Here is a 13,727-nt window from a genome sequence, read left to right as displayed (position 1 = left end):
CAAAGAACAGAAACTAGTGCAGCTGTGTCTGTACAGTGCCGTGAAGGGCAGGACAGATTAGCCTGGGCACAGTGCCACATTAAACAGTTTGCTTTCAGGCCTCAAGCTACTGCAACTGCAGGTTACTGAAGTATGGGACAGGGATACTATCTAGCTTTGAGCTGCCTCAGGAATTTTATGAAGAGCATCAGCCTGTGTTATGCCAAACTGAAGGAGTCAGCAGCAGTCTGGTTTTCCCCTTGTGAGGTGGAGAGGAGGACTCTGACTCCTACCTGGGAGAGGTTACTCCTGAAAGGTGTCTTGTGAGGCTAGTGATGTGTGTGACAGCAAGGAAGTAGTAAAGTGTAATAGCAAGGATAGAGTGTAAAGCAGCCTTTGCAGAAACATGATTGTTTTGTGCTGCTTTATTCTGCCTTTTACACTGCAGTTTGAACACGATTGCTACAGCAGGCATTGCACTCCCTTTGAAGTGTGATCTGTTTTTCCTGCTGAAACTCAAGTTTCCTGTAGTGGCTGCACACTGAAAAGATTCAATTTCAGCACAATTCCACATCAGAGCGGAGAGACAAAAACTGTAAACCTTTTAAAACCTATTGCCCTCCTTAAGGAGCTGAGGCTGACTGTAGAAAGTAGTAGAGGAAAATTACTCGGCTAACCCTTAGGGAGACAGGCATTCAGTTAAACACAACAAATGAGCAAATGCCAAGTAGCTACATTCAAAAGCACAGCAATCATCTAGTTACAGGCAATTAACAATAGTCCTCCAGTAGCACAGGAACAGTTCTACTCCAAGGAAAAACACATTGATTACTGCTGCAGTAGTAGATTGGTTTCTGAGTAAATAGCTTCGATTTAAAACAAGATTTGTTACAAGCAGTTTGACCAATGGCTACAATTTTTTTTTCCTCCTTATCAGGAGGTTTTGGCCCAGCAACCCAATCAAAGAAAATGCTAATTAAAACAAAGTACATGTCCTTTCTAAATATTCAGTATGATGTGATGGTAATAAATGTACTCATTTTATAGTGATGCTATCTTAATCATTAGGTGTATTTGTAGGATATATCTTTGATTTTACCTGGCTTTAATTTTTGATAAACTTCCTTTCTCTGTGTAAAGCAGGTAATTCACTTATCTTAGCTGGAGTTGTAACAAGAAAGTAAATAAAAGAGTGCTTTCAAAGATTCATACCTCAAGACTTATACAACATGCTTCAGAAACCTAACATTTAATGATCTGTGATAATTTAAAATTAGTCTTATTCTATTAATTAGTCCATATACAGTTGAGCTACCTAGAAAAATAATTATGTTTCAAACATATATACACATATATATATATAGTGATTTATAACTCTTCAAGGACATGTGATTTATAGCTGCGTATTCATTTTCTGAGGCTTTTTCAAAATCCAATTACAGTCTATCTAAGGTTTCAATTTTGCAATCACTTACGCAGATTGCATAACTTCACAGAATATAAGTAATCCTTCTGAAGTCAACAGGACTATTCACAGAGCTTCAGGTTATCCCACACATAAATCTCTGCAACTTTGTGTCTTAGCCTCATTTCCATTCTCTGGTTTTCTTGGACAATTTTACAGGCTTGTTTAGATTCAGTTCTTAGTTTGCCTTGATATATGTTCATAGACTTCAATTATAAAGTGAAACATAAAGGTAATGGGTATAATTTGGAAAGGAAGCAGGTAAAGATAATGCTTACTAAAATTCTTCACTGTTATTTCCTATGATGATGCCTGAGAGAATGGAAAAAAACAGATACTGATAATCAATGCAAGACCAATGTCTCATCAGATGTAGTTTTCTTTATAAAGAGTTGTCTTACTCATAAAGGAAGGAGGAGGCCAGCTAGAAAAGGAATATTCATCTGAATCTCATTTTAGACATCATCAGTTAAAAGAAGAGAGAGATTAGATTGGGAAGACAGAAACCCATACTCATAGTTAAAAAATGGAGAAGTATGATTTTTTTTCCCTCTTTTTCTGAATACAGCATGGCTATAAAGCAATATATCTTTTTAGAGAGAGATCTTTCATAGAAATATAGCATATTGAACCACATCTTTACACAGCATATGCATACACAGTATGTGTGTATATATATATCTATATTATCTATTCTCTACTTTTTGATTTTTTTTTTCATTTGTTTCAAAGAGAAAAATAAACCTGTATTTAAGGAATAAAGATGGCTTTACGAATACTGTTGTGAATAGCCACTAATAGATATCGTTGAAATAATAACACTTCTGATACCAGTAGAAGCAGATTTGGCGTGTTCATTAGCTTGATCATGAAATCATCTCTAAGCACAAAGCTGATACTTTCTGCCAGCATAGGCCACATAAGCCTGTAAATGCCTGCAGAGTTGACTTAAGGTGGGTAAGTTTGGTTATAGTTTTTATTTATTTATTTATTTATTTTCAATGCAGTAGCTTCGTTTTATCTGTCAGAACTATTGGGACACAGTTATCTCACTTTATTCATTAGATTGATATATACTCTGTATATGTATGTATGAGTGCCAATACAAGTTGGGGATCTTGTTGACCTATTCATTAGTACAACAGACAGCATATCCAAGCTGTAGTTCTGTTGGACATCTTAGTGTTACTAGACTTGAGAAAATAATTTGTAATAATAGAATATATATTCTTAGTGATGACAGTTTTATTCTTTCTGAGAAGTACGGAGCACCTGTTCCCAGCAGAAGAATAATTACAGTCTTGAGTATGTTAGCTCAAGAGAAGACAAGATTGAAGAAAATGTAGATGCTGCAGCACTACTGCCGTTTACTAGATTTAAATACAGAACACTGCATTTTAAAGGCAGTTTATACTTCAAATTGAAAGAAAAAAAAAGTCATAATTATGCAGGTTTGAATTAATCTCTAGTTAGCTTCCCCAAATAAATTTTATATGACTTAAAACCTTCCTGATTAGGAAAGATTCTATTTGCTTATTGTGCTACCGAAATCAGACATCCCACACAATTACTTCTTTTAGATTTGCTGAAAGAAATGAACGTAAGAAGCACTGGGAGGTGCCAAAATGTGGGGGAAAATGGAGTACCAAGTTCCAAGGATGTAAGATCATAAAACATACTGTTTACATTTCTTCCTAAGGATAGCATTAATGAATAATTTAGCTCTGAATGGTTTATAAGAACAATTTGTGTTAATTTATTTTAAAATATTTTCTTCCTTGTCAGTCAGGGTTAGAAATGTACTTACATAGACATTATATAAAAAGAACTATGATAAAAGTGGAACAAAAGCTGTTTTAAAAAGAACTCTGTTTAACAAACCAACTTGTTTGACACCTCTTTAGAGGAGAGCTGGATTTAGGCACATGCTAAGTAATCTGACTAATCTTTTCATCAAAACCTTACTGATGAAGAAAAGACTTTTATGAAGAGTTTCTGTCAAACAGACAGAAACATTCTTTAGTACACAACTAATTTACTGATTTTAGATGAGATTGAGTGTACAAGGAACAGTCATTAGTGGTTAGGCTTGGGGAAAGAAGGTAGGAAGCCCTGTGTTATGCACCTTTGTTCCTCTGTCATGTACTGAATCTTTGCACTGTTCAGAATAAGACAACCTGAAGGCTTCTTTAATGGCCTATGATGGCTTCTTTAATGGTGGGGGAGAGGGGAATCAATGCACATCAAATCAAATCAAATTTCACTTTCAATTCTAAAACCTAGAGAGGAACTCAGAACAGCTTATCCTACAGTGCAGACCAAAAGCTGAATGCCTTATATGCTGGAAGATATACATGTGTGTGGTCTTAGCAAACCAAATGGATCTGTGTTTTACAAAAGTTTTGCTTCCAATGAGACTTAAGAGTTTTGCTGAAATGTTCAGTTAATTAAGAACAATTAACCGAAGTTGTAATATGAAACTCCTTGCTCTCGTATCTCACATGATGAGTGCCAATTCAGAAATTTCTAAAGCATCATGAAGCATTATGGCAAAGGGAACTATAACACCTGTGGTTTCTTCATGGAGTTTAGATGATAACTGTTGTTTCTTTTCTCTTTTAGTTGTCGCTCTTGACTACTGCTCTGTGAAGTCGTGTCTAGTCATTGAAAATGCTCATGAAATCAAAAACTTACATTATTTAAGTCCTGACATTATAAAACAGATTTACATTACTATGTGAATGACAGTAATTTAAGGTACTTCTCAGCAATTCTATTACCATTAATAACTGGATGAAGAATATTCAGAATTTCCTACTATTCATAATTTGGCTTCCAATATTTGGAAATATTAATGCAATGCTTATGTATTCATAGGTAAAGAGTTTAAGGTATGCCTACTTAAATATTTCTCCAAGTAGCATTTCCTATGGAAAAAAAAATAACTTGCTTTAATTTCAAACATACATTCTCATGGGCAAATTAAAATAGAGTAACTCTTCCCCTAAACAATATATTTTAGTAAAACTCTTTAAAAGTTGTTTTAACCATCCCTCAGTTATATATGTTAGGGTCAAAAAACCCCATACATCCCCTATGACAGAAGAAAACAGACCCAAGATATAAGAGGCACAGGACAGAAAACTAGACAACACTGAGAAAAAAAAAAAAGAAGATACTTTGAAAAAAATGCATAAAGTGTATTACCTGCTCACAGGTCTGATGGGTATCCATGAAAGCCGTAAATATGTTATTTAGTTTTTAAAATAAGAAAAACTGAAAAAAAACAACCTTTAAACTTAGGACAGCATAGAATTCGAGATTATTTTTGCATTGGTATTTTATTTGCAGACACACAGACAAGAATTTCCATAGAAATAGCCACAAAATTAAATAATAATCTGTATTACCACCTAAATGTACAATTAAATGAGACCACAAGGGATTTGATCCAGCATGAAAGTCATAGTTTAGAAGAAACAATATTGTAGAAGAACATTATTTCTTCTTAATGCTTTATATTTTTATTTTTTACGTATGGGCTTGTATTCTTGAATTAAAAGCCTGTGACAAAATAGAATTGTAGTGTATGATCCACCCCTTACATCATCTGCAGTATGTAGTTTGTCATTAATAAATTTGTGTTTAGCTGCTGCCAGTACCACTCTCAATATTAATTTCTAGAAGGTTCCTCTATCTGGTTGAAGACTGACCTGTAACTGCTACAGATGATCGATGACAGCTATCATCACTAAACAACAAAATCAGCTTCAGATTGTAACAAGTATATCTTTTTTGTTCACACAGAAGAGAAAATAACTCTATTATTGTAAAAATGATAGAAATATATTTGATCAACAGCTGGAGGAAGAGAATGAAAGTTAGATCTCCTGGGTTCTTGTTGCTTTCTACTTCTGATTATTTTTGGACAAATTTTGTAGGAATGGATCAGAGGAGGAAACAGCATTGGCACTGCTATACTTAAAATGCTCTACTGCCCTTAGGTCGGTTAAATTATTCCTATACATAGCATCTGAGGAAATTTAGGCATCTAGAAATGGTCAGCTGTCTGCATAAAAACAGTGATCATAGGTTTTCTCCACTGGCAGTCACAAAGTAAGAGGAACACAGGAGGAAACCAGAGCTAAACTGCCAGAGATGGGGACTGCTGCCCAGATGGGGCTCAACTGCCAAGACTGCAGTTCTCTAAAGCTGAATGCCTAACGTAGGGTAGCTTTTTTGTCCCCCTGTACTCGGCTCTGGTGAGGCCGCACCTCGAGTACTGTGTTCAGTTTTGGGCCCCTCGCTACAAGAAGGACATCGAGGTGCTTGAGCGGGTCCAAAGAAGGGCGACGAAGCTGGTGAGGGGCCTGGAGAGCAAGTCCTATGAGGAGCGGCTGAAGGAGCTGGGCTTGTTCAGCCTAGAGAAGAGGAGGCTCAGGGGTGACCTTATTGCTCTGTATAAGTACATTAAAGGAGGCTGTAGAGAGGTGGGGGTTGGCCTGTTCTCCCATGTGCCTGGTGACAGGACGAGGGGGAATGGGCTAAAGTTATGCCAGGGGAGTTTTAGGTTAGATGTTAGGAAGAATTTCTTTACTGAAAGGGTTGTGAGGCACTGGAACGGGCTGCCCAGGGAGGTGGTGGAGTCACCATCCCTGGAAGTCTTCAAAAGACGTTTAGATGTAGAGCTTAGGGATATGGTTTAGTGGGGACTGTTAGTGTTAGGTTAGAGGTTGGACTCGATGATCTTGAGGTCTCTTCCAACCTAGAAATTCTGTGATTCTGTGATTCTGTGATTTTCTGTCACAGCTCTTGCCCTAAACTTTCTTTCATAAGGTGGGAAGCTCAGGGTTTCAATTCCAGGACCAAATAGGGGAGAAAGCAGAAGCCCCCTTGCCCTGGCTGGACATGTTGGGAACGGGCATGTGAGGGGACTGCCACCAGCTCTTGTTTTCATTTTCTGTGAGGTAAATGGCTCCCTGCTGAGACAGACTGGAGTGAAGAGTAAGAAAGATGCATGTAGGTGTTTGCTGGTGATTCAGACTCTCAACTATTTGCCCTTTCAGGATGTGTAATTGTGGGCATACCCAAAAGCTCCCACTGGAAGTTCATGTTTATAGAGAATATATTGAGCAGGGCAAAGCAAGAGGCCGAAAGTTGTTTTAAGGGCTTACATTTTGTACCTGAATCCCCACTCTAGCATTTAGTCCTAAATACCTCTTTTCCCAGGAACACTTTTTGTCCAGCAACCGAGCTTTCTGCTTTTTTGTCCCTTCTGATCTGAGCAATAATGTACCACATATGAAGTTTAAGAGTGATTTATCATTTTGTTTTCAGGTAAGCAGTGAACATTCCAAATTCGCCATTTCTATTTGCTTATACCGATGAAAAAGATAGATCTCTAACTAGAAAACTGGGAAAAACTAATACCTCTGCAAATGCTTTAGTTTCAGGAAGCAAATTTACCTAATTGTTAGGTCCCAATTGTTCTGTGAGCAAATAATAAAAAATTAATAAACAGCTAACTCATTCCTATCAGAGACTAAATATGGATCTAAACAGGGAAACCTAAAATGAAATGTTGTCATGGTGATATACAGGAGACTAAGCAAGCAGTGCAAAGCTCCTCTTCCTAGGAGACCTGAGAGACAAGCTCAAATTTTTATCTGTCATGGTTAATTTATCATTTCACTGAAGCAGTTGTCAACATGCAAAGTATGTAGAAGGTTTGTAACAAGTACCTTTTGTTTTTTGAGGGCACAATGGATATTGTTTCCAAATCACAATTTCAGATTCAGTCTTAATCTTTTGTGGGAACTCTTGCTATTTTTACCTTTTACTATTTATAAGGGCAGTTAAATATTGAGATTACTTCCTCTTAAGCATGTCATCATGCATCATGAGACCACATACTGCAATATGTTTGACATACTGATTTCTCTGAAAAAGGGAGGAAGGAAAGTAAACCCTTCCAAAAATTGTATATATTCACTGATAGATTAAGAATATTATGGTCACAGAACAAAAAAAAAAAAAGTTACATGTCATATCAGTCTTGGTGTTATTGCTTGTATGGAGGGGAAAATAAGGACTCACCATAAGCATATGACTTAATAAAAATCAGTCAGCTAATTGTTGGTTTCAAAGTAATTTAAGCCTTAAGATTCTGTATCTCCATTGCTCCATGTACTAACTTTATTATTAAAGACAACACATTGAATTACAGTGTTTGTTTTTTTAAAGTTCTCACCCTGGATTCAAATATATCTGAATTAGGGGTACATGGCTACCACCTGATAAATTGTTGCAGTTCAATTACTTAGTAAGTTAATTTTACATTTCAGAAAATTCAAGAAATATTCCAAATACCACGCTAAGTGGAACATCTATTTATTTACATCTCATAAGAAAGATTGAGAAATGTTCATAAAAAGGGCTATGAATTAGCTCTTTTCAATTAATTGGAGGTACACAAAAATATATTTAAATAAATGAGTCACACTCTGGGTTTATGGCTCTTGGACAGATTTTGCATGTTGAAAGACTAAAATTAGGGAAGGCTTCACTGCTTTGATATAAATTGAGATGCAACAACTAGTTCAGTACCATAGGAAGAACACAGAAGAACATTTACAGACTAAAAAAAGCACAGTAATGACAGCAAAATACAGACACTGCTGCTGATAGTTCTTTGCTCCCTTAAACCAGTGGAATGCTTCATGAGTGTGGAGAGCATCAAGCCTAGGCATGTGGAGCACCCTCTGGGAGGTAAAGTGAACAAAGTGAATATCAGAACCTGTCTTTGCAAGAGTCTCTCCTTTCCATAATTATCTCCATCCCTGTGGACATCAGCCTGAAGTAATGCAATGTGAGTGGTGAGTAGAAATAGGAAGATCCTTATATATTTCTGTCTTCACTTGAAAAATGTTGGTGTTACACAAATGTTTTAGAAGGAAATTGTCCACAGTCAGACTCCCAGGAACTTCCACAGGAACTCCCGTGGGCTTGCTGGATGGACAATGAGATGAGATGAAAATTGGCTGATTGGCTCGGCCTAGAACGTTATGATTAATACTGCAAAGTCTAATAGCAGGCCAGTAACTAGTGGCATACCCCAGTGGTCAATATTGAGTCCAGTTCTGTTTAACATCTTCATTAAGTATCTGAGTGAAGGAGGCAGGGTGTACCATCAGAAGTTTGGAGATGACATAAAACTGGGAGGAGTGGGATAGGCCAGAGGGTTGTGCTGCCAACCAGAGGGACCTGGATAGGCTGGAAAAATGTGCTGATGAGAAACTGTTGAAGTTTAACAAAGTGCAAAGTTCCTGAGGAGGAACCGTCATGGGTACCAGTTAGTGCTCGGGAACACCCAGATGGAAAGCATTTTTACAGAATATAACCTGAAGATCCCTATGGATATCAAGCCGAACATGAGCCAGCAATCTGCCCTTGCTGCAAAGAAAGTTAATGTTATTCTTGACTGTACTAGGCAAAGTGTTGCCGACAGCTGGAGGGAAGCTCTGGGCCCACCAGTATAAAAGATATATAAACATACTGGAGAGACTATAACAAAGGGCCAGAGAAATGAATAAGGCTTTGGTGTTCCTCTCATATGAGGAAAGGCTGAGAGGGCTGGCACTGTTCAGTTCAGAGAAGAGAAGACTCAGAGGGATCTTGTCAATGTGTATATGTTCCTGAAAAGAGGGTGAAAATAGTGTTGAGCCAGGCTCTTTTGAGTGAGTCCAGCTATTGGACAAGAGACAATGGGCACAAAATGGACACAGGACACTCTGTCTGAACTTTAGGAATCAATTACTGTGCTGGTGACTGAGCACTGGTACAGGTAGCCCAGAGAGGCTGTGGGGTCCTCCTTGGAGATTTTCAAAAGCTGCCTGAACATAGTCCTGTGCAACCTGTGCTAGGTTCTCCTGTTTAGGCAGCCGTTTTGGACCAGACAAACTCCAGAGATCCCTTCCAACCTCAACCATTCTGTGATTCTATTAAGTTTAGGTGACTTTACTGATAGAAATAGAATGTATGTGTTTTGCTTTTTTAGTATTTAATTTTATTTCTTAAAGAAAATTATTATGGTTTTATTACTTGTAACTTCCTACTATTTTTTTTCTCTGTTGAGCCTTTATTAGTTTTAAAATTTAAAATTATTAAATGCATCTGTTATAGAAATATAATTAAAAGGTGTTACTGTATTTATCCTGGTGACAGCCAGAATAAACAGCAACCTTTATATTTTATTTTGTAAGTGGTATGAATGCCAAGGGAAAACAATCATTGCTTACTAATATCTCAGAAAGACATACTTTCATAAAAAGGAAGCTTTCCAAACTAACCACCCCCACAATGTACCATTTTGTGGTGAGGACCTGCATATTTACCCCTTTTATGCAGAAGAATACTGGCGTGACGGCGTCCATTTCCATTCTCAACATAGCATGAGTAATTGCCAAGGTCTCCTTCTTCCACAGAGTCAAGAATCAATGAGATAGAAACTTCCTGTTCCCCAAGATGTTCCTTGAGAACCCTGAGGAAAAAGAAATCGTATCTTCTGTTCTGCTTGTATCACAGTGGAGCATCAGATAATCGTGGCATAATATTGCTACTTACAATTCACAACTCTTTGGCTTCAGATTTGGTTATGGTTTGATGCAATCTTAATTAAGTTATATCACATACTTTTCTTCCTCACTTCTAATGAGGAGGATTGGCTTTGTAAATGTTAATGAGAGCTACAGTTAATTGTATTTAAGCAGGATGATGCACACACTGATAACATATTACTGTACTCTGATGAAGGCCCTGATCAGTAATATGTAGAGTCTTGATATGTTAGAACAGAGAAAAGTGAAACACAGTTATATTTCAGGTTTTCAATTACATCAGGAGTTTTGATGAAATGCACTATTTGTATACTGAAATAAATATATATATATTTTGTGAATATATTACAAAATTTGACTATGTATTATAAGTCAATAGAAGGAAGTGGAATGCCAGATGCCACTCATTCAACAGATGATAAGGAAAAGCAAAGACCTGCTTAATGCTCCTCCTGTTTTCAATTTCTTTCTTTCCCTCTTAGCAATCCCATCAGTGGTTTTAGAAACCCAGCACAGAAAGTGACAAACTGCTACAGGCTGCTCCCTCACTTCACACCTGACAAAAGCAACGGAAACCAGTCTTCTGGGTCCTCCTTCCACAAAACAAGAAAGTTGTAAAGAGGTTTTTGACACCTTTTCATCAGCCTTCAAAATGCCAAGTCTGGTTGAAAGGCTTGGGAAGAGCTTTATATGAGAAATGTAGCTTATCTAGTTGTCTTGTTCAATTAAGTGTATTTGTTCTGATCTTTATAAAATTTGATGTACAGTGGGGTGAAATATGCCTCCATTTTGCCTATGTCTGGGGACACAAAGACCTTGAATGTCTATATGACCTTCTTGATTTTTACAAAGGAAGATTCTCCCTTAATTTAATTATACAGTAGAACTCCAAGCTAAAACTGAAAACAAGTGTGACTTCTTGTCTGTTGATAAGGTAGTAAATTCCTATGTAAGAGCAGAAAGGGATACAAACTCATGATGTTCTATTGTAGAAAATCACTGAGGATAATACACCTGTGGTTATTTAACTTCCTTTGTAGTGCATACTTAGATTTGCATTCATTTCTAGGTTTATGCATGATATACAAACGCAGTTATACACACACACACAGGATTGTAAATAAGAAAGGAATATCTTCAGATCCGAGTAGGTACTTCATATTGGATATGAGTTGGAAAGCTGTGTCAAGCATGTTATTCTCAATACAAAAATACTGTTTTCTCAATTTCCAAATGAGGTAACACTTTTAGAAGCAGGATAAGTACATGACGTGAATTACCAAATCCTTTCTATAACAAATATTTCAGCAGCTAGAACCTGCCCATGTAACAGGAGTCTTGGATCTCACAGGGCAAATAACATTTCAGGAAACTCAGTTCTTTCTTTGAAGAAGAGAAATCAAACATTCAAAAAGAGATGTCAGACTTCAGCATTTATTTAAGGCCATGTGCTTAAAAAACTTATTTTGACCCGCTTTTCTGGATGTATTTACTTTTCTTTATTTCTTCTTAGTAACTGTGTTAATGGTTGTTATAGTTTGCCACAGTTTGAAAATGTGACTGTACAAATCCCAGTTGGTTACACTACTGTGCTAGCTGGGCAACCACTCTGCTTTTGCAGCTCTCTAACATCAGGTTTTGCTGTATTTTTCTGTTGTCTAATGATGAAATTGAAAAGATAAAGACTGGATGTTGCAAAAAAGCGGCCCAGATTGCAAGTGTCCCTGAATTAGTCTGTGATAACAAGTATTACATTAACTACCAAAAAAAGATATTGCCTGATTTTTTTTTCTTTTACCTGATGTCACTTTCCCAGACTCGACTATCATCTAAATCTTCAATAAACTTCTCCCCTTTCATCCAGTAGATTAAAGGACTGACATCCCCACTATATCCAAAGAAAGCTCGGCAGGTTAGATTAGCAGAACCACCTGTTACAAAGAAAGAAAAAAAAAAAAAAGTTATTTCAAAATTTGTAAAAAAGGATTCATTTTTGAACCAGTAGATGTGTTGATTTAAACAATGTATATCTGTAGAGACCCTCCATTTTCAGTTGTTGTTAGAAATGCCCCAAAACATCTACTTGTCTTGCAGCTGGTGTTCAATATATTTCCTGAAAATAAATATAATAAAAGTGAGATTAAATGTTACATTAGAGCAGGATTCACTTTTGTATTGTTTTACCAAATGTTCCATGTATTGCGAGGAAATGAAAGACTATGGTTTCTTAAAAATAGCCAACTTAACTAAAGATTTCAATGTTTTCTTTAAAAATAGGTAAAGGTTAGGCAAAACAGACATGCAATCACATTTGTGTTAGTTCAGCCTTGCAAACATTTCTGCAAAGAGGTTGGTAGACTCCTGTAGGGTATCATTTCCTGTACCGTTTCCAAGGGACAGCCACTAGAAAGATACATGTTTGTTGCTAAGTTATCACTATCTGGGAAACATTTTACATATGAATGGAAATAACCATCCAATAACATGCAGTAAGGAGCAGAAATTCTACATATGTGCAGAGATACTTAATGTTTACATGCTAAGGCATGTGGAAAATAAGGAGTTGATTGGTGACAGCCAACATGACTTCCCTAAGGGCAGATTGTGCCTGATAAATCTCATGGCCTCCTACAATGGGATTACAGCATTGGTGGAAGAGCAACTGACATCATCTACCTGGACTTATGCAAAGCATTTGACACTGATAGCCAGTGATAGCCTTGTCTCTAAATTAGAGAGACATGGATTTGACGAATGGACCACTTGATGGGTAAGGAATTGGCTGGATGATCACACTCAAAGAGTTGTGCTCAATAGCTCAATGGTTAAATGGAGATCAGTGATAAGTGATGTTCCTCAGGGGTCAGTACTGTGACCAGTGCTGTTTAACATCTTTGTCTGTGACATTGTCATTGGGATCAAGTTCACCCCTAGCAAGTTTGCTGGTGACACCAAGCTGTGTGGTGTGACTGGCATGCTGGAGGGAAGGAATGCAATCCAGAAGGATTTGGACAGGCTTGAGGCAGGCCTGGCCAAACCACGTGAAGTTCAAGAAGGCCAAGTGCAAAGTCCTGCACCAAGGCCAGAGCAATCCCAAGAACAAATACAGGCTGGGCAGAGAATGGATTGAAAGCAGCCCTGAAAAGAAGGGCCTGGAGGCATTTGTTGATGAGAAGCTCAGCATGAGCTATTCCTGTGAACTAGCAACCCAGAAAGCCAACCATATCCTGGGCTGCATTAAAAAAGCAGTGTGGCCAGCAGGTTGATGGAAGTGATTCTCCCCCTCTACTCTGCTCTTGTGAGATGCCATGTGGAGTACTGTGTTCCACTCTGGGGCCCCAGCAGGAGAAGGACATGAACATGTTATAGAGAAGTCTAGAGGAGGGCCACATGGATTATCAATGGGCTGGAGCACCTCTCCTATAAAGACAGGCTGAGGGAGTTGGGGTTCGGCCTGGAGAAGAGAAGGCTCCAAGGAGACCTTATAGTGGCCTTCCAATACCTAAAGGGAGTCTGCATGAAAGCTGGAGAGGAAGTCTGTCAGTGAGTGTAGTGATATGATAAGGAGGCTTTACACTAAAAGAGGGTATATTTAGATTAGATATTTGGAAGAAATTCCTTACTGTTAGGGTAGTGAGGTACCAGAACAGACTGCCCAGAGAAGCTGT

General features: G+C 37.6%; 1 protein-coding gene across 4 annotated transcripts in view; it reads right to left on the bottom strand.

Annotated features, from left to right (window-relative positions):
* IL1RAPL1 (interleukin 1 receptor accessory protein like 1) overlaps positions 1–13,727 on the bottom strand; it is a 757,591-nt gene that overhangs the window by 29,875 nt on the left and 713,989 nt on the right. For all 4 annotated transcript variants that reach the window (XM_027449029.3, XM_072027434.1, XM_072027437.1 and 1 more), the window contains 2 exons: positions 11,858–11,990; positions 9,838–9,983 (listed from right to left, as the gene is read on the bottom strand). In XM_027449029.3, coding sequence (XP_027304830.1) covers positions 9,838–9,983; positions 11,858–11,990 — 279 coding nt within the window. The remainder of the gene's footprint in view (positions 1–9,837; positions 9,984–11,857; positions 11,991–13,727) is intronic.

This window comes from Anas platyrhynchos, chromosome 1, assembly GCF_047663525.1.
Source record: "Anas platyrhynchos isolate ZD024472 breed Pekin duck chromosome 1, IASCAAS_PekinDuck_T2T, whole genome shotgun sequence".
Taxonomy (NCBI): domain Eukaryota; kingdom Metazoa; phylum Chordata; class Aves; order Anseriformes; family Anatidae; genus Anas; species Anas platyrhynchos.
This window is presented reverse-complemented; position numbering and strand designations above follow the sequence as displayed.